Source organism: Rhamphochromis longiceps, linkage group LG14, assembly GCF_057381845.1.
Source record: "Rhamphochromis longiceps isolate RC_006_pf linkage group LG14, R_longiceps_female_GT1.1, whole genome shotgun sequence".
In the NCBI taxonomy this organism is placed as follows: domain Eukaryota; kingdom Metazoa; phylum Chordata; class Actinopteri; order Cichliformes; family Cichlidae; genus Rhamphochromis; species Rhamphochromis longiceps.
Window position 1 is genome coordinate 2,871,805 of NC_140570.1, and position 19,407 is coordinate 2,891,211.

General features: G+C 41.6%; 1 protein-coding gene across 1 annotated transcript; it reads right to left on the reverse strand.

Annotated features, from left to right (window-relative positions):
* Positions 1–224: 224 nt before the first annotated feature.
* On the reverse strand, positions 225–19,407 carry appbp2 (amyloid beta precursor protein (cytoplasmic tail) binding protein 2). The gene is made up of 13 exons (XM_085381044.1): positions 18,993–19,407; positions 13,225–13,313; positions 11,892–12,043; positions 8,484–8,607; positions 7,034–7,202; positions 6,855–6,944; positions 6,683–6,750; positions 6,498–6,603; positions 6,288–6,412; positions 5,813–5,898; positions 5,243–5,433; positions 4,313–4,478; positions 225–4,004 (listed from the first exon to the last, which is right to left on the reverse strand). The coding sequence occupies exons 1-13, from the start codon at positions 19,128–19,130 to the stop codon at positions 3,742–3,744; spliced, it is 1,767 nt and encodes a 588-aa protein (XP_085237170.1). The 5' UTR covers positions 19,131–19,407; the 3' UTR covers positions 225–3,741.

Sequence of the window (19,407 nt, forward strand, 5' to 3'; positions counted from 1 at the left end):
CCAAAAATGGCAATTTCCAAGTAAAGTCTGAAGTTCCTTTCCACTCGCTGTATTATGCACTATAACTCACCTATACTTAAAGCCAGATTTAAAGGAAGAAAACTTGAAGGACTGAAATCAAATAAACTGAATATTTCATCTCATCAGTGTAAAAGTGTCCTGTTGTTTGCTGGGATGGTGAAGTCCAGATGTGTACAGCTGACGGACAGCAAAGAGGGAAACTGTGATGGTCAACGATGTTTTAATGTTTTTGAAGCTAACAGTGAAGCAGTAACAGGACAACAGTGAACACATCCCACACGTCTCCTTTGAACTCTGAAGAGAGAAGCGGGCTGTTGGAGACATCGCAGCTTCAATTTGAACTTTGTCCTGCGCCCCCCACCCCCGACACCACCACTTGAACTACACTATTCCCTTTCAGACATCAGCAGATCATCTTGGCCAAGCAGGAAAAAGGAACTTGCACCTCAGCCGAAGCTGGATTAGAAACTGCTGCCGAGACCTGTTTTGTAATCCTCTGGAGAAGATGCAGACGTAGCCCTCACAGCACACACGTCAAATCATGCAAAGTTTCTCCATGATTCACTTTTTAAGACAAAGAAATATTCATGATCCTTCTCTTTGTATGCACCTGTTTACAAGTAAAGTCTGTAGATAAGAAATCTACTCAGAGGTGGAGGGGTGGGGGGTCTATTTAAGCCAAAGCACTGAGTGTTTAGCTGAGAGCTGGACCTCCTCCTCAGCTACAGCCCCTCACATCACTGTTACAGAGGGAGACATTGACAGCACTGAAGCAACAGCAAGGCAAAGCTCGTTTTCTTCATTCGTTCTTTTCAAAACAAACTAAATACTAAATTAACAGCGGACTATTCATCCATGGCATCACATTCTCAGTAACGTTGCACAGAATCTCCACAGCCTGTGTTCAGCCTCGACTGTGCAAAATCTCATCCTTCATCTGCTACAGCATGCGTCCATGCCTTTCTTCACGCCACTGTTACGCAGCGTCTCTTTAAGCGCTCATTTCTCCTTCACCTCTTATATTGACAGACTGCTTTAGTGAAACAAGGGTCCATGTGTAATGTTAGAATTGCACTAACGAAAAAATCCCATCCAGAGAAGCTGGTGATTCCCAAACTGTGGACTAAATATTAGACTGAAAGCATCTGCAGTGGAAGGCTTTACAGGATCACAGGTACATAAACAGTGCTGTGAACAAGAGCTTGCCCCGTTCTTGATATATACATTGTTTTTTGCATTTTTGTCTCACTTTCAGGTCATCATACAACTGTTAATGTTACACAGACATAACCAGAATAAGCTCAAAATTAGGATTAAGGGTAAAAAGTTATCCAAACCTACCTGGCCTAAAGTCTAAAAACTGGTCGAGTATGGAGGAGCACTGGTGGGGTGTTGGCCATGAACAACCTGTTAAGGTCATGGACTTGCTGGTATATTTGGGATTGTGTTGTTCTGCTGCGTAACCCGAGCACGCTCGAGCTGTACGTCGAGAGCAGAACTCCTTTTTCCATCCAGATCCTTAATCATCCAAGCAGCCCACTTCCACTCCCACTCCCTCCACATGCTCTTACTGTGATGTTCTTTTTATGAAAAGCTGTTTTTGTTTTTTTCCTTTTTCAAACAGGGCCAGGTAGGTTCTTTTGTCCCTCACCAAAAATCACAAATCAATTAAAAACGTATGTTATCTCATTTTAAATGTTGTCTGATGATCTTAATCACTGCAGTGTGACAAACATGCATGAAATGAAGAAATCAGGAGGCAAATACTTTGTCGCAGCACTGTAGCTTACTCCAAATATACAGAAGAAAATCCAAACAGGTTTAAAATGGACCAACTAGGTGTTCAAATGTTCTGTTTTCTCATGTCAGTGAGCCAAACCCATTAACATGGTTAAGTCACGCACACAGCTCTGGCTACACACCTGCTGTTCAAACTATTTGTGTGTGACAGGCAGAAGAGAGCTGGCTTTAAGAGAGACAGAGGCACTAAAAGAGCTGTTTTCAGATAGACACTGACTTGAGTGGCTGCCCCAAGGCTCAGGATAAGGTCAATAAGGATTATTTAGAACTGAGAATAATGAAAAGATACAATATTACAGTCTAAAAATAAGAACATGTTCCTTTAAAGCCCTTTCGGCACAAAGTATGTAATGGCCGTTGCATACTTTGTCCACTAGAGAGCCTAAGTTAGCTTTAAAATACCAACATGGCAGCTGTAGAGCTGGTGTCCTGCAGGCTTTAGATATGACCCTGGGTCAACACACCTGAATCAAATGATTAGTTCATTGTCAGGCCTCTGGAAACCTTTTTAATTTAGCCATTTAAACCAGCTGTGTTGGATCAAGCACATGTAAAACCTGCAGGACGCCAGTCCTTGAGGCCTGGAGTTCCCCCACCCCTGTTATAGAGCTAAGATGTCGAGTAAAACTGAAAACCAGCCGAAGCTGAGCTTTTAAATAAAGCAACAGATGAGATTCTGGACAGCGAGACTCTGAACGATGGGCCAGTAACAGAAAAACATATCAGGAACTTTAATGGGATTTTCTGACAGGAGGGTGTGAAGCAGAGAGGCCACATGCACAATAATCAGGCTGCTATGCAAACACGCACACAAGCACACAATATTGGTCCCCACTGTAGCGCCGTTAAGGATATAATAGTTTATTTAGCACTTCAAAATATGGGTCCGTCTACAGACAGATAACTGCAAGCTGGTGTAAGGCTGGTAGTCATCGGTGGAGCACTTGGCACCGAGAGTTGTGTTCCACTCACTCACTCACACATACAGCCTCAAGATGAACAAAGCGAGGCTGCGGAGCCTTTGCACATGTAGCAGCTTCCTCTTTGCCCTCCCATCCGTGTCCCTTGTTATCATAGTGTTGAGCCATTTCTCATTCAGTAAGAAAACTTAAACAAAGGGCTACATAAACATATGTTTGCATATAAATTATTGGCATTTTAATGATGCTATGTCAGTACTAAGCTGGAAAAAAAGACCTGTGAAAACCTGTTGTGTGTAAAAACCACACCTGGTGTTATCACATTCTCCTCCACGCAACTTTGAGGGTTCGCGTTCAGTTAATTGCAAAGAAAAAAACAACAACAAAAAGCCTTCAAATAAAACTCAAGAGTACAATCTGTATTTTCTTTAACTGTACAAGTGTCAAAAATATCCAACTATTTCCAGCTGTGATCTGCCAAGTGATGCTGATGGATGTGCAGGTATTCCACAGATGCTGTCGTGCAGCTCTTGAGAACACGGGTTCGCTCCCGGAGATCTGAGCTACACTGGTACGGTACAAAAGCAAAACTGCTGTCCAGGAAGAAAAAGGCGAGTGAGATGAGAGGCGAGGAGGTCGTGCGTCATCCTTATAGGACGTCTGACGTTTCTTTTCGAGTCCCCAGTCTCGGGCATGTGTCCTCTTTCTGTTGGAGAAACGCAGTGACTGCATCTTGATGGTGAGAGTGTGTTGATGAGGTTTGATAAGTGTCTTCTCTATTTATTTTTTTTATTCCATGAAAACGTGTGTATGTCTGTGTGTGTGTACTGGCAGCATACAAAGTCAACCAAGCTGCCAGTGATGTTTGAATTTGCTGTGTTACTAATCCGTGTGAAACTGAAGCATCACATTTTGGGCTCAAATCATGTCCACACCAGGCTAAAACCCACCCACTTGTCTCTTTTCCCTCCTCTCTTCTCCTTCTCATTCGGTCAACCAATCAGCCGAGACAGGGGCGGGTGGGGCCTAGGCTCTGGGCCAATAGGAAAGCTTGTACCACCTCCTGGGTCTGCTGGGGTGTAGTGTTGACGTCCTCCAGGGCATCCGCCACTGCAAACTGCCGGTCCCTCAGCCGGTTCCAGTTGGACAGTACGTTGTGGTATTCAAACACCTTCTCGTAGTTTCCCACTGAGTTGTAGAGTTTGATCAGGCCTCGGTAGTCGTACTCCAGCCCACTGTAACCCTCGCCAAACAGCTTTTTACCTGTGAAGACAGAAACATCACAGACCATGTTTCATTCAGTCTCTCTGACTCGAGCCCCGTTTTTGATAATGTTACCCTCTTCCATTGTAGCGAAGTAACGTCAGGTGTTGGACTGATTAATGTCAGCTCTACATAAATGATTACATAACAATAACAGCAAAACTTGGCAATTAACTGAGAAGTAGGTTGAGTATGATGCATCTCAGTACAACATGTTCTGTGACGAAGCAACATCAGGACCCAGGCCTTGGGCCTCATTTACTGTGACACTAAAAACATGGACGTGAACTTGTTCTGCTCTTACTGACCGATAGCGATGGAGCGCAGATAGAGCCTCTCTGCATCCTCGTACTGGTTCATGTCATAGTTGTAGAGGGAGGCCAGGTGACCCACAGACAGAGCCACCTCATAGTCTTCGTGGCCCAGTAGCTGCTCCTTAATCTGGATGGCTTTGATGTGCATCTCCTCTGCCTCCTGGTTACACAAATACGTGTGCAAGACAAAGAGAGATGAATCACAAACAAAGACAAAACTCAAAGGCAATATTTATTTGGTTTCCATGGCCTTTCCCATAAATCAAACATCCAGCTACGTTTCCACTGAAAACAAAAAGTGGTTCAGTGCCTGTAAGTGTTGTAACTGGGTCAAAGTAAAGTTGTCACATTACACTCTGAAAGCAAGTTATGGCCTTTCACACTTAAATTGTTTTCCAGTCCATTTCCAATGGACTAAAAGGAATAACGTGTAGTCCCAAGTCAGTCTCTCATTAACAGCAGGATATTAGATACTTGCCCAAAGTCATTTCAGCTGCAGACTAGAACTTCTGCAGGATTACTTTTAACCTCCACTCTGGCTTTTTATAGGCCAAAGACAGCATCTAAGACTGGTGCACACTCTTTATAAATGTGCACCACTCTGATATTTGTGTAATCCCAGCCAACTGCAATGACAATATTTCACATCTCATCATTTCTGGCTTTAAATAGCAAAAACCATTCAGTCTCCCACAAACAGTGGTTTGTGCTTGTAAAAGCACAATGTGACTCACTCTCACACAAACACTCATCTCTTAATCAAGATGAGGTGAATGTGGAATAGCTGTTCTCTGCCGTTGACCTTTTCTTACACTGAGATTATTTTTATCACAAGGCAGCACAACTGGCACACGCTGGGATGGTTTATGCCCCTTAATTTTAATTATTGTGTCAAATATTACAAACCACACATGTCCTCCTCACCTTAAACTTCCTCATGGACTGGTAGAGTCGTCCGAGGTTGCCATAGTGTTTGGCTGTCTGTACGTTGAACTCTCCGAAAGCCTTCTTGGCCAGCTGCAGCGAGGAGAGGTGCAGGTCGTGAGCCTCCTGCAGGAGGCGCTCTTCTGTCTCTTTATTGTGACAGTCGATGGCAATTTCTTCCAGAATCAGGGCTGTTGGGGAAAAACAAGCAAACGCGGATAGAGTCTATAAGACATAATGCACAGCTTCAAACAGATACAGCACTGTGCAAAAGTCTTGAGCTATCCCTAACTTCTTATGTTTTAAAGGATTCAGACTCCATGTAAACTGGTCTTAATCAATAATTCTCCAGGCGTCCTGAAGCTCTTTCAAACTGTTTGTTTGGACATCGGCTGCTTTTTCACTCACTTGCTGAATGTTTTTTTAATCTGTCAAACCACAAAAGTTTGACCTACGAATAGACAACTTAGCAAAGAACCAGTTTTAAATTGTTCTTTCAAGGTACTTTATTACAAGCAGCCAGTCACACACACAAGAGCATAATACTACTCTCCACTTTGCCTGCCTTACCTTTGACTCTCTTAGAGGAGGCCAGCAGAAGATGGTCCTCAGGCAGAATGTGAGTTATGATGTCTATGGCACGTTCTGCATGGAATCTGAGGGACAAACACAGCACTCAGTCGTGTAACTCAGACTTGGCTGGAAACTCTACATATTGGGGACAAACACTTCCAAGAATATCAAGTGTTTCCATTGAACAAAGTTGTTTTGCAGCTCATACGGTCCAAAAGTGGATCAAAGGTCTCACCATTAGGCAATGCTGAATCACAGCCTTTGTATACACGAGGAGCATCACATGATTAATTACACAAACAACAGGCATCTCCAGTCATCTTTACGTCTGCCCGTGTGTACAGTTAAACATTTGATATGTGCAGCTGCATACACATTACCCAAATACCAGAGTCTGACTTTGGGTGTTGGACTACATTTACAAGGCAGCTCATGAGGAATGTAATTAGCCGAGTTTAGAAGATGCACTCACAGAGCATTGTCAAATTTCCCAGAGCTGTACTGGTGCACATATGAGGAGTAGGCTAGGTCTTCATGGGCTGTGGCAACATGGATGTTCTTCCCCCCAAAGACCGATTGTCGGATATCCAGCGCTGTCTGGGATTTGTACATCAGACAAGATTGAATTAAATAACATCACCGAAAACAAGAGCATACTCCTGTAGCACATCGCTCTACGTACCTGGTAAATAGCAACCGATTGGCATATGTTGTCCACATTTAATAAGTAAAATCCATAATCTAGCAGCGTGTCGGAGTACTTGGGATGCTTGTGTCCAAAATGTTCTCTGTAAGACAATATTTTCAGTCAGAAACTGCGATGTTAGAAAGTACCCTGTCGAGTCTTCATTACACCCAGCGGGTTACCTTGCTAGAAACACTGCATGTTTGATCAGCTGCTCTGCTTTTCTGAACTCTCTTTTCACCACGCAGGCCTGCAGGGAAGAGACAATCCACAGTTTACACATGTGTCTGGAAGACTAGTGTAAAAATTCAGACAAAGACTGATCTGAGCGATAAATACATGTGTGAGTGTTACCTTGGAGGCCTGGCGAAGGACATCAACCACTACTTTGACAGGCAGCCCTGGAGTAATTTCCTTCATAGCCTCTATACACCACCTGTACGCCTGAGAGACAAGGTCATTGCAGACAGAAAGGACTTTCAGTTGTCTCAGTATCAAAACTGTAAAGCACCTCAGTGGTCAAACCTACACACCTCGTCATAGTGGCTTTTGGCAAAGAGCAAGGCACAGAGCTCGCCGTACAGCGCTGCCTTGTTGGCCTGGTGGCCATGTTTGGCTAGTTTGTCCATGTAAGACTGAGCAAGCTTGAAGGTCTCCTCCCCAAGGTGGTACTTGCAGTTTCCATTACGGACATGAAGCAGCCTGAAGAGAGAAGACAGGGACGCTTCAGTCTCAGTCTTATCTGCTGTATTACTGCATAACTGTCAATTTAAAAACAACAAAAGCTGTGGAAGGAAACTGCTGCACTGGTTTCCCTGAAAATAACTGGATTCAGTTTTCCGCAATTTGCAACATGTGTGTGTGCATGTATGAGAGAAGCTCAGGCTGGCTGTCACCACTGCTACCGTCTCCTGGATTCCTCAGTTTGTATGGATGGTGAAGCCCATCTTTAATGTGGTGTTAGTGCTACTGGGGCACCACACAGGACAGTCCTGTTGATTTTCTACACTATAGATTTCCAGTGTAACAGGGAATCGAGCCACATGCAGATGCTCTCTAACGACACTGCAGTGGTTGGGTGGGCAGGAGTCAGAGTACAGGTACTGGTGAGACGTTTTGTGGGATGGTCCAACAAAAATCTCCCCTTCCTGAACGTCCCCAGGACAAAGAGATGGTTGCTGACTTCCATAGTTCACTTAAATGACTGGACACTAAACTGGAGAACCCAACAGTGATGCTGTGTACAACAGGCGGATGAACAGTCTCTAGTTTCTCGGGATGCTGGTAGACATGTAGCAGGATCAACAAACTAATCTGGAATCGTCATTGGGCAGCAAGGGACAGGCGGTCACTGAACAAACTGCTCTCCATCACGGACAACCCATCACACCCACTCGGTTACACACTACAGAGACAGCAGAGCTCATATAAAACTGTACCACAGCTTACATGTTTGTGCCCGGTCAACACACCCGTCAGGACCAAATATGCTACAGAAACATCTGGATCAAACATTTTTGCAGCTTTTTCTTAGCTCTACAGTGTTCAGTTTATTCATTAATACCATTTGCTAGGATTCATTTATATACAAGGCCTTAAATATGGGCCCATGGTACTTCTAACAATGTTGCTGTTTTAGTTTATAACAGTTACAGTGTTGTTACTCCATGACAGATAGCTGCTACTTCCACTCAGAAGGAAAGCTTAACCGTCTGTGATGAGATACAGTTTCTGTGTTTTATCCGTTTTCATCTGATAAGAATCAAAAAAATGTAAAGACAGACTGTTTAACAGCTCTTCATATGAATCACTCAGTGGCTTTTATTCACAACTAACATTTCAAGCTGTGCTGTCAGACGCCTAAGTGTTCTGGGAGAAAACACATGTTGTGTAACATCATATCTGGCACATCTAACAATTATGGTATTGTAACTATAGGACACAGAGTTCCCTGGTGAATAAAAGCAGCTCTTTGACACTGACCTGACACAGCATTCCACAGCCCGGTAGCAGTGGAGGACCTCACTGTGGAGCGTGCACAGCTGCAGGCACGACAGAAACACTTTCTCTGCATCTCCATACCAGCCCGCATCAGACAAGAAGCCACCTACAAACAGAAACATGACAGTCATCTGCCTAACAACTATGGTGTCTGCTGGTCATAGCACAAGGGTCTTAAGAAAACCAAACTTTGACTGGAAGTTTGGTCACTTAGAAAGAAATCTCTAGAGCATAGGTGTCAAACTCTGGCCCGTGGGCCAAATTTGGCCCGCAGCCTAATTACATTTGGCCTGCGAAGCCATACCAAATTATTATTAGAGCTGGCCTACTGGTATTATACAGCTAATATATATATTAGCTGTATAATACTAATACTTTGCTTGTTCCATATTCAGTTTTCCAGCAAAACCTATTTGAGTCCATAAGAAAAGATTCATTCTTACATCTGGAGGAAGATTTTTTTTTCAATAAATATTAATGTTAGCCTGCAACTTTGTTCCATTTTGAATTTTGGCCCACTCTGTATTTGAGTTTGACACCCCTGCTCTAAAGTTTTAAGGCACAGAGAATATCAACCCAAAATCCAGAAACACACATTATGTAAAAGTTAATGACATGCAAATCAGTTTCTAAGTGAAATAAATATTTAGTATTTTGGTGGAGAAACCCTTGTTGGGAAGCACAGCAGTAAGATGTTTCTTGTAGGGATTTTGGCCCATTGCTCTTTACAGAAACTCTAAAACCTGGCTGTTGCTTAGCAACTTGAGGCTTCGGCTCACTCCACAAATTTCATATAGGAATGCCAAGCTTCTTCTTATCCTCTCCTTTGTTACCTTGTTGGTATGTTTTGGGTTAATGTCATGTGGGAAGACTTTTGTTCTTTGGTGGAGAAACTGGAAAGAAACTGATTCTGCAGACAGGTGTGCTTTATACACATAATGAGTTAAGATGGGGAGTATCTGGAATTCACTGACTAATGTTTCAGAGATCTATGGGAGCTAGAACTCTGCTCAAATATTAAATTCTCTCAATGACATGACAATAGGGCTGAACGATATATCGCATTTGCGATAATATCGCGACATGATCAAGTGCAATTTTCTAACCGCAAAGGCTGCGATTATACTCTGGACATGTCCAAATTCATGGGCTGCATCCTCCTGAGGCCGCATTTGTAGACCGATTACGTCACAGCGACGCGCGGCTGTCCAAATTACTACCATATCCCAGAATTCATAGCGCGGCCCAGCCAAACTCCAGTTTCCAACAATGGCGGCCGCTACTAAGTTTTAAAATTACTCATACTAATCTTTCTGGGTCACAAAATAAACTTTTAACATATTTTCAGGCGAGAAAGTAGTTGTGTAAACATCAAATATCTGCTCGGTTTATCAAGATATCCCATATTTGCAAAAGTGCTTCGACGTTTTCAGAGGCGTCTGCTACCCACCAGCTCGACAGCTAGCCGGGAGCTCGAGGGTTACTGATGCGGCCGAGAACGGCACAACTCCCGGCACATCATTTTCAGATCACCGCGGAGTTTCGCTGCTCGGGTTAAACGTGATATATAAGTCACTTAGACAACCTAAAAATGTTATTGTTGGGCTTTTTTCAGTGTTTTGTTTGTTCGTGAGTAAATCGGTTTGGCTGAGATTAAAGTTATTAGATTAGATAAAATAAAACTTTATTAATCCCCCGGGTGGGTTCCTCCTTGGTTTTCACACAGCTGACTAAACGTCAAACAGAAAACTTATTAAACAGAAGTATGAGACAGTCGAGAATTTACACCAGTGTCTGGTTATATTTTAGATAGCAAGAAGCAGACGGCCGAGTTTATTAAACTCCACCGAGACAGCGGTGACGCTAATCAGAACTAGCCTTCTGATTAGCTAATCAGAACTAGACCGTCCAATTTCACGCCTTTAAACTTTAAAGGCGTGTTTGTGTGTGTGTTTATACAATTGCTATTATGTTTGCACTTTATGTGTAATGTTACTGACTGCAGAGATCAGTAAGATGTGTGTATTTTTTATTTATTAGTTTTATTTATTTAATATTATTTTTTAATTGAATGACTGTCTAGTAGTTCACAGATGTCGAAAAACTGAGTGTGGTAAAGCCACTGATTTTGTTTATGTATATTTCTGCAATCTGCACATTGTACTGACTTTCATTTTAATGTTTACACCAGGGTTCCTTGTCAGCACTTTATGCTCAGATGTTTGTAAGCTAAAAATAAACTATTGTGTATGTTCAAATATACTGTTGTGATTGAAGAAGTTAAATAAAAATGTCAGTCATCAATTCATGCATCACCTCATGTCATCATAACAGAGGTCTGTCTTCCAGGAAAGAACAGTTTAAAATTAATGTAATATAGTATTGGCCATACTATATGATGTATTGCTTGTCTTTGTTTAATAATACAGAAGACAAAGACCTTAAAAAATAATCGCATATCGCATCGCAATCGCAATATTGGGGCAAAAAAATCGCAATTAGATTATTTTCCATAATCGTTTAGCCCTACATGACAATTATTATAATAACGTATTATCATAATACATATGGCCTAGGGCTGTTCAATATAACGATATGTATCTGATGACTATATAAAAACATCTGTCGTTTCATTTTACCCTCTCGTTTGTTTCGTGGTGTCGCAAAATAAACTGTTTACGGTAATATTTGTTCATGTTCTGATGTCACTGTAGTGGCTATATTATTTTCTTAAAGTTCTCTCTTTCTCTTATATTTAATATAACCACACTACGGACGGACAAGCGCCTGTTTTTATGTGTTGTCGTTAGCAACAACGACGGTAATACCATCGCGTGTTCGATTGTTTATGTTCCACATAAACCTTTCACAATAAAGCTCAAGATCCTGTTGAGACTTTTCAAAATAAACTGAATCATGTGAAAGATGGAGATTATTTACAGATGAAAAGTAAAAAAAGAGCCGTCCGGTGCTAAAAAATAAACCTTAGACTCAAACGTTAGAACAGGCTTTTCCCCGCAGCACGCCGTGTAATAAATACTCACAAAGAAAACGGCGCCGTTACAACTTATGTCTAAAAATGTATCGTTTCATGCATCGGTTAAAACACTCGACTCCAGGTACACGACGCGCAGCTGGAAACACTTCACCTGCCCGAGATTCACAGACTTTACAGAAAATGTTACATTTTTGTGATTTATATCGTTATCGGGACGATAGAGGTCTTATATCGGGATATGAGATTTTGGTCATATCGCACAGCCCTAATATGGCCCACATTATATGCTGTTTATATTGTACGTTATCAACCACCTAACATAAGGACAGCTCTGCACTTCTATCCCACACAGTGCTTATCTGAAGCCTCCACTGCCCAGCCCTGACATTTACCCAGCACAAAGCCAAACTGGATGGCCTTCTCTTTGACGTGGGCGTCAGACTCGGCGATGTAGGAGCAGCGGCGGCTGAAGGAGTTTGCCAGAACTGAGGCCACTTTCACACCGTGGTCCATAAGGGCCTGGAAACAGTGGTGCAGGAGGTGTCTGCAGTGATGAAGTCAAAGGGAGACATCGGGTCAACAGTCAAATTGCAGGAAACACAAAAAATAAAAAAATCCAGTCCACAAGCAGCTTTTAGCGTAAACAGATTCTTATCAGTCATGGCCGTAGACAGCATGGCACCATCCCTACTGTACAGAACACCTGGCACAGTTAACTAGCAGTAAGAATATCACACAAGGGACCGTCAAGAAATGAACAACAGGTCAGTGTACGCAGTTGATGTCCTCGTCATACAGAAGGGATCTCATTTCCATATATGAGCATTCCTCAGTCTAAAGAAGATTCACATGAAACGATGTCTACGATGATAGGTGCCAAATGTGTTTTCAAAGATCTACAAACAAGACCTTAAATTCTCTAGTTAGAAATTATATGATGGAAGCAATCACAATATTAGAGTTTTGGTTGATGGACATTGCTTCCTTCCTCTCTGTTCCAGCATCATTAGCGTTTCACACCTATCAGCCTGCCTAACACTACATTTAACAGAGTGGACAAGAGTTTCAAAAGAGCTAAAAACAGATTTCTCTGGTTACCTAAAAACATGTTTAACATCATTAAGGGCACCCGACTAAACCTATGCTTGGTTCCAGTGTAAAAACTGGTTCCATCCACTGTTGGAAAAAAAAGAAGAAAAAAAAAGAGAAGAGGATTCCAGTATGAACAAATGAAAATGCAAGTTTGGTGAATGATGAAAAAACCGGCATCCACCAAACTCCAAATACCATCTTTACTGATGACAAAGTGGCCAGAGCTCATTAAAATGACTCTTTTCTACCCTCCTAAATTTAAAGTTTAGCATCCCAGTGTACAGTGACATATACTTGTATACTTCCTCTATGTTTAGTAGCCAAAGGGTCTCCAAAGGTTAGGAATATTAATATTCCTCGTTTTACTGGATTAAGATAGAAGTTCTGCTTTTCATTTAACGTGTTGCCATGGTGAATTGTGCTATCAAAGCTCCATTGAAGGTGGCTTTCTTTCCCTACTCGCACACACTAAACTCAAGGTGAACGTACTCGGAGTTAACTGATCTCAAAGGTAATCAACTTGCAGTTTATGGTTAATCTCAGACTCTGCTGAACCTGCTCAGGACTGCAGTGGAAGTGTGAAAACTACTTTAGGAGAGTGATGGGCACAGTTTGGCCCCATTATGTTCTTACCTTTTGTCTGAAGCCCGCAGCACTTTAGCAAACACCTCCAGCTCACAGAACTCTCCCCCCAGCTGGCAGAGTCGACCCTGCTGGTAGAGCTGAGAGCACAGCACAGTGAGACACAGTGAGAAATGAGATTCAGTAACAATACAACAGATGTCATCTCTATAGGTACAAGTCAAATTTCTTAATGTGCAGGGGAACCAATGTCTCAGCTGCAGGTAAATGACAGTCTAACCTGTAACTACAGGAGTGAAGCTGAACATTTTTTACTCTGCTTTAAGTGATGCAACCAATGTTGTCTGCTGAACAGGATCTTAAACAAAAAAAAAAAAAAAAAAAAATTGCTGATGTCTGGCCTGTCATCAAAGTGCACGCAGCTGGAAACTGTTATACTGAGCCAGGATTATGCTTGTTTATGGACATGCACGTGGGCTGCTGTGGACCCCACCCTCCAACTCTGCTTGCAGTCTGCCTGGAATGTCCATACAGAGCATCACAATCACATCTGATAAGAAAATCAACACCACTCAGATTAAATAGACCCTCGTACACTTGTGGACACAGACAGTATAATCCATATAATCCTTGACACGAATGGCTCACCATAGTGGTGTTTGTGACGGAAACTATTAATCACAGATGTCTCTCTCCAAAGTTCTTACATGAAATCTCACCTAATGAAAACTTGTACTGCAGCCACTGCTGTACTGGGGCGTTATTTTGGTTGTGCAGCTTTAACCTTTCAGTGCTTGTAATTTAAGTCAAACGCTCTACTCACAAGTAGTCACCTAGCTGTGGAGGGCAGTGGGAACCAGAAACAGGAAAACATGTGCAGTGTGGACAAGACAACTTCATGATATTAGGTGTGTGCGCCATTTATGTGTCACCATTTCATAGTGTGTGTAAAAACACAGTGACAATTGTCTAGAACGGTGCTTAAAATTCTAGCATGAACTCCACAGATGTTCATGTTGCCCTCAGGATGATTTGGCACACTGGTAAAAATCAGTGTCAGTGCAGGTGAATTCACCATGTGCTATGTTTCAGCAAACTGCTGAAACTGACAGGAACCTCCACAGTGCACACAGAACAGTACCACAGCACTCAGCTTTTAGATGCTAGCTTGTGTTTGATGAAAACTGACACTTTTGTTACAGCTGTACCTTCAATTTATTGTAATGACTTAAACTCGTGGCAGCATTTTCACATGAATTAGTCCAAAGCAGACTTTGAGCACACTGAGCAAAACTCCAGTATATCGTATCAAAAACACATCAGCAAAATGGGTAAACCAGCACTTGTGTTATTGTGCTTTCCTAATCATGTTAGGAGGCACTGAGCACATCGAGTCCATGCCCCAGACTTCATGTCAGTGTGTTTCTCCTGGGAACTGGGGCATCTGAGCTCTAAGGAAAAACCCATTTTGGTTTATTTACAGAAAATATTTATTCATGCTTTTGCTGGATTTGCACCAGAGTCATTATATAAAAGGAGAAAATGTTAACGAAAGCGTAAGAAAGTAACAAAATTATGTGCATTTGTAGCAGAAGAAAAACTTTCAGGGAAAAACAAAGATTTTTTACTGGGTTTCTGTCACAGTGACCACTGAAATGCACAGATGGTGCAGACCACCCAAAACTTTGTTGTACATGTACAATGACAATAAAAGCCTATCCTATCCTAAACTTAGAATTCTCTCCCCATTCAAGTCTGTATGGGTTTTAAAGTAACTGCCCAGCAGCGTTTCAGATAGCGTCTGTGTTTAATGTTGCTTCTGAAATGGCTTTGGTTTGTGCCCACTAGGACAATAAACATGTATTTTAAAATGTTAATGAATCAATACAAACACAATTGAAAATGCTCTCTTCCCCTTTTCCATAAGTGTGAAGACGAGCTGACTGACAGCTTAAAGGTTTAATTCTTACTGTTAGACAAGAGAAAATTTATAATAAACTTTTATACCATAACCACTGACAGTGTCTAATGAAGGTTTTATGTCACCTTGACCCTTGTTTTTCAAGAAAGACTCCATCTGGAACCTGCAGCACAAAGTAAGTTTAACACACTCAGCATATCATTTCTTTATCTGAACGTTTAAGCACTTTGGTCAGCAAGACTGCAAAAGCACCGTTTAGTTTGTTTTCCAGCTGTTGTCGTGTTGTTGGTGCGAGAAAAAAAGCTCAGAATAAATAAATAAAATGGAATTCAAACCACTGCTTGCAAATTGAATATAATAAGGTCAACAAGTACAAAGAGGAGCCTTTTTTTAGAGAATAATTTAATGTTAAAATGATCTGCAACCAATGAGAAAATAAAACCTAATAATAATAATAATCAAGGAACACAGAATATGAATATTTATTCATAAAGAATATTTCCCCTTACTACTGCTCATCAGGGAAAAACAAACTGACACTACTAAAAAACTTCAGACCCTCTTACTATCCAAAGGGATCTTCCTGGAAGAGACACCATTTTCCTAAACACTGATTGGTCAGTAGGCAGTGTTTTGAATTTCCAGTGACTGCTCTATAAATCATCAGAACACACAGAAACCCACAATGCCCGATTTCTTCCCAACTTAGCCTTAAGACACGTGGAGTAAAACTAATTATTTTTCCATCTGTGTCTTAAGACACACAGAGAGGCGCACATTAACAGAAGGACTACATGAATCAAAGTTACCAAATTGCCCCAGTTCTTAGCTCCATTGGCCCCCTGTCTTAATGAAGCTCTATTTTTTTCTTTCTTTGGGGGGGGACACAGTGCAGTTTGCAGGTTAACACCTGCCAGTAAAATTAACTGCAACCACGCCAAGCTGGATGTGAAACCTCATCTCTCGGGAAAATCAAGATCGATCCAAGATAAGGGCATTTTTGCCTGTAACTATTTTTCTACAATACTTCTTACTAGAGCAGGGCGATATAGCCAAAAAAATTTATCACGATATATATTTGAAAATTTGCGATAACGATATAACCGACGATATAATTGATGCGAGACAAAATACAACTCCACAACATTACTAGCGCAAAAAGACAACCTTCCATTTATTTTCACTTAAACAAGAAGCTGGTTTTTATGTACATTAAAGCTTTATAAAAATGTAACAGTGCAAATGCAAATTCCTTGCTGAAAGTTTAACCAAAAGGCATTTCCAGTAGAAATGGGCTGACATATCCTGAGCATAACCATGTATAATATCCACTGAAGTTAAAAAGAGGTGCTTTGCAACATTAAACTGCAGTGTGCAGTACGCATTTTTCGGACCATAAGGTGCACGGGATTATAAGGCACATTAAGCGAAACAAAGCAGTCAGATAAATCAAACTTTATTAAACTCATTCTTCTTGCTTCCTCCACTTCTGTAACATTGATTCATTAATGTTGAATTCTCTGGCAGCTGCTCTATTCCCATGTTGTTGCAGTATATTAATGACTAACCTCGTATTGTGGATGGATTATCTCAGTTGTTCTCCTGACTGAAGTTTGGTCCGTTTACAGCATCCTGCCATGCGATTGCATTTGTCTCTAACCATGAAGAACCTTCACGTTAACTTTTATAAGTGGAAAAGTGTTAGTGTTCGTCCTCCAGCTTCACTGTTTATGTTATGCTAACATAGCTGTGTCGCTAGCGATCACGTAGCACATCATTATATACCAGCTAGCCCAACTTCAGTAACCCTACAAATGTCACTGCTGTTTAGTTTCCTGTCTTCATTTATGTTGGAAGTGATAGCAGAGCTGTACGTTTGATTTTTTTCAGAAATCTCTCCGTCAGAACGTGCAATATCATGCTTAGGTAACTAGCGAAACTAGCGAGCTAACTTCCGCTAGCTTCCTGCTAACTTCTAACTCCGTTAAATGTAATAACTTTAGTTTTCATGGATGCCTGGAAGTTAAACTTTATAGTTACACCTGGTAAAGCAGCAATGCTGATCGTTTTATTAAAGATGAAAGAATTTAGACAGTTTTTAACTCTTAGTGATGCTGCAGTGTTCGTTTGACCTGAAGCATACGGAGTTTAGGACCCAGATTACTCCCAGATTTAAGAGCATCTTAGTCCGACGGCCGCTTGCATGTTCTGCAAAAAAATGTGCTTTGTTGTGTATCTGACGGACAAACACCAAACCAGTTCCACATCACGGAAGTTGCACCATTTTTACAAACCAATTCTGGTTCATCTGTTTCACTCAACAATCGGCCATGTGCGTATGAAAACAAAGGCACTGCGCATGCGCGTTTTACTCCCATTCTATCGCGATATTTCATTTTCCTATCGTTGCCTAACATTATACCGGTATTACCGTGAACGGTATAATATGGCCCAGCCCTACTTCTTACACTGACGATTTTGTTCCAATATCAGAAAAGATATGAATATGGACAGCAGCACACTAACCTGGTGTCTGCCATACTTATAAAACAAACTAGGTTCACTTTGTTTACTTGAACTAATAAAGCTGAGAGGCTTGAATACACTCAGTGCACTATGGCCTATTTAGTTAATCTAAAAATGATGCGCAGATTTCCCTCGATCGCTGCATCCAATCGATTGGCTGAAAACTGTTTTCAGTTGACTATGATTTTCTTCGGTTGTCTACAGGCCTACTGTGATGTTTACAGGAATCTGCAAATGGTTTTTGGCTATAATTGCATTCTTAAGTGTACCTAGATTTACTAATGTGCAAATAAATCTGTAAATATGCAGCTGGGGAGAGAAATGGCTGAGAAGTCTGAAATCTTTTCTTCAACAGCTGGAAATGATGACAAGTTGTTGTTATTGCAGTCACAATCAGTTCTTTGGACAGGCCTCTCAGTTTGATAGATTGGTGTTACACTACATTTTTTATATTTACAACCTCAATCCAAATGACATGCAACTACAAACAAAATCTCCAAACACATTTGCACATATTTGTGGCTACAATATTAACCCCAAAGAGAACACTCAAAGGATTTTTACACTTCTCACGCAATTGGTTTTAACATATGGTGTTACTTTTATTATTACTAAATAGTTAGCATACCATGACTGGGTGGACTAAAGGTTTTTTTCGTCCAAGTATTAGAGTTACACATCAGGTATACATCAATAAAGGATCTAAAGATGCACCCGTAGATTAAACAAATATCAGATCCTAGTGTACATTTTATGGGCATCTGGAATTATCTGGTGGGTGAAGATCGAGTAACTGTGAAACATGCTGTATTCGCGACCTTCATGTTTTTAAAATCCTTGCTCTGTCTGTCACGCCTGACCTCGGTGTGACACTTAACCAACTACACGTATCAGAAGGAAAGAATCGCTGTCGAGGTTACAGTGGTTTAATATAGCTGTCCGTCTTTATGGAAAGCTGATGGTGATTGTTTGTAAAAGCACACGTATGTTGTAAGCGAGGAGCTTTATACGTGAGAACGGCTAACGTCACTTTAGCCAAAGTGGGTCAGACCTGGACATGACAACACTAAAAACACCACACATCACGGAACCAGTTCATTTAAATGGATACTTGGGTAATTAGCGACAGTCTCGATGCAGTTTAATAATTCGCTTCAACACACACACTGTCACACTAGCTTTCTGTAATGTCGAGGCTGGATAACTTGTTCGTTAGCCAAATCAGATTCCTAAGGAGGAATTTTCGATAGCTAGTCTAACGTTACCGACATTTCGCTAACGTTAGCAAGCAGTGTTAGCAGCCGACCACAGAAGCTCGCACAGGATGTTAGCTGTCACATCATTGAGAGTCTCCTTACTGCTAAAATCCTACCTTATAATAGACGTCGAACTGTATATTTTCTGGGAGGGACCGTATGTCCCTTCTTGACCGGCTGTAGTTGTCCACCACAGCCGAGATAGCAGTGTTGTACAGCGTTTCTGGGATCCATTCGAGCTCCACCGCAGCCATGTTGTTTTCCCTCTCCAAAAAAGCCCCAGAAGCTACAGCCCTCCTCAACTCTCCTTACATTCACTACCTTACCACTATTGAAGCCCTTCTTCTGCGAGTCCTCATGCAACATTCGCTCCGTATTGACACTGCGAATATTATTGTTGCAGACAAGTCAGTGTCTCGATTTAAAAAACCGCTGTTTCATTTCCATCCTTCTCTTTCATCTTCGACTACTCGTCGACCCTACAGCAGTTCCGTGCCCCCGTCCCGACGCTCACACTCACGGGCGCTGACG

Coding starts and splice junctions, on each gene's coding strand:
- appbp2 (XM_085381044.1), bottom strand. CDS start 19,130: ATGGCTGCGGTGGAGCTCGAATGGATCCCAGAAACGCTGTACAACACT. Junction 13,314..18,992: donor AGTTCGACGTCTATTATAAG/GTAGGATTTTAG, acceptor CTGTGCTCTCAG/CTCTACCAGCAGGGTCGACT. Junction 6,413..6,497: donor AATCGGTTGCTATTTACCAG/GTACGTAGAGCG, acceptor TACAAATCCCAG/ACAGCGCTGGATATCCGACA.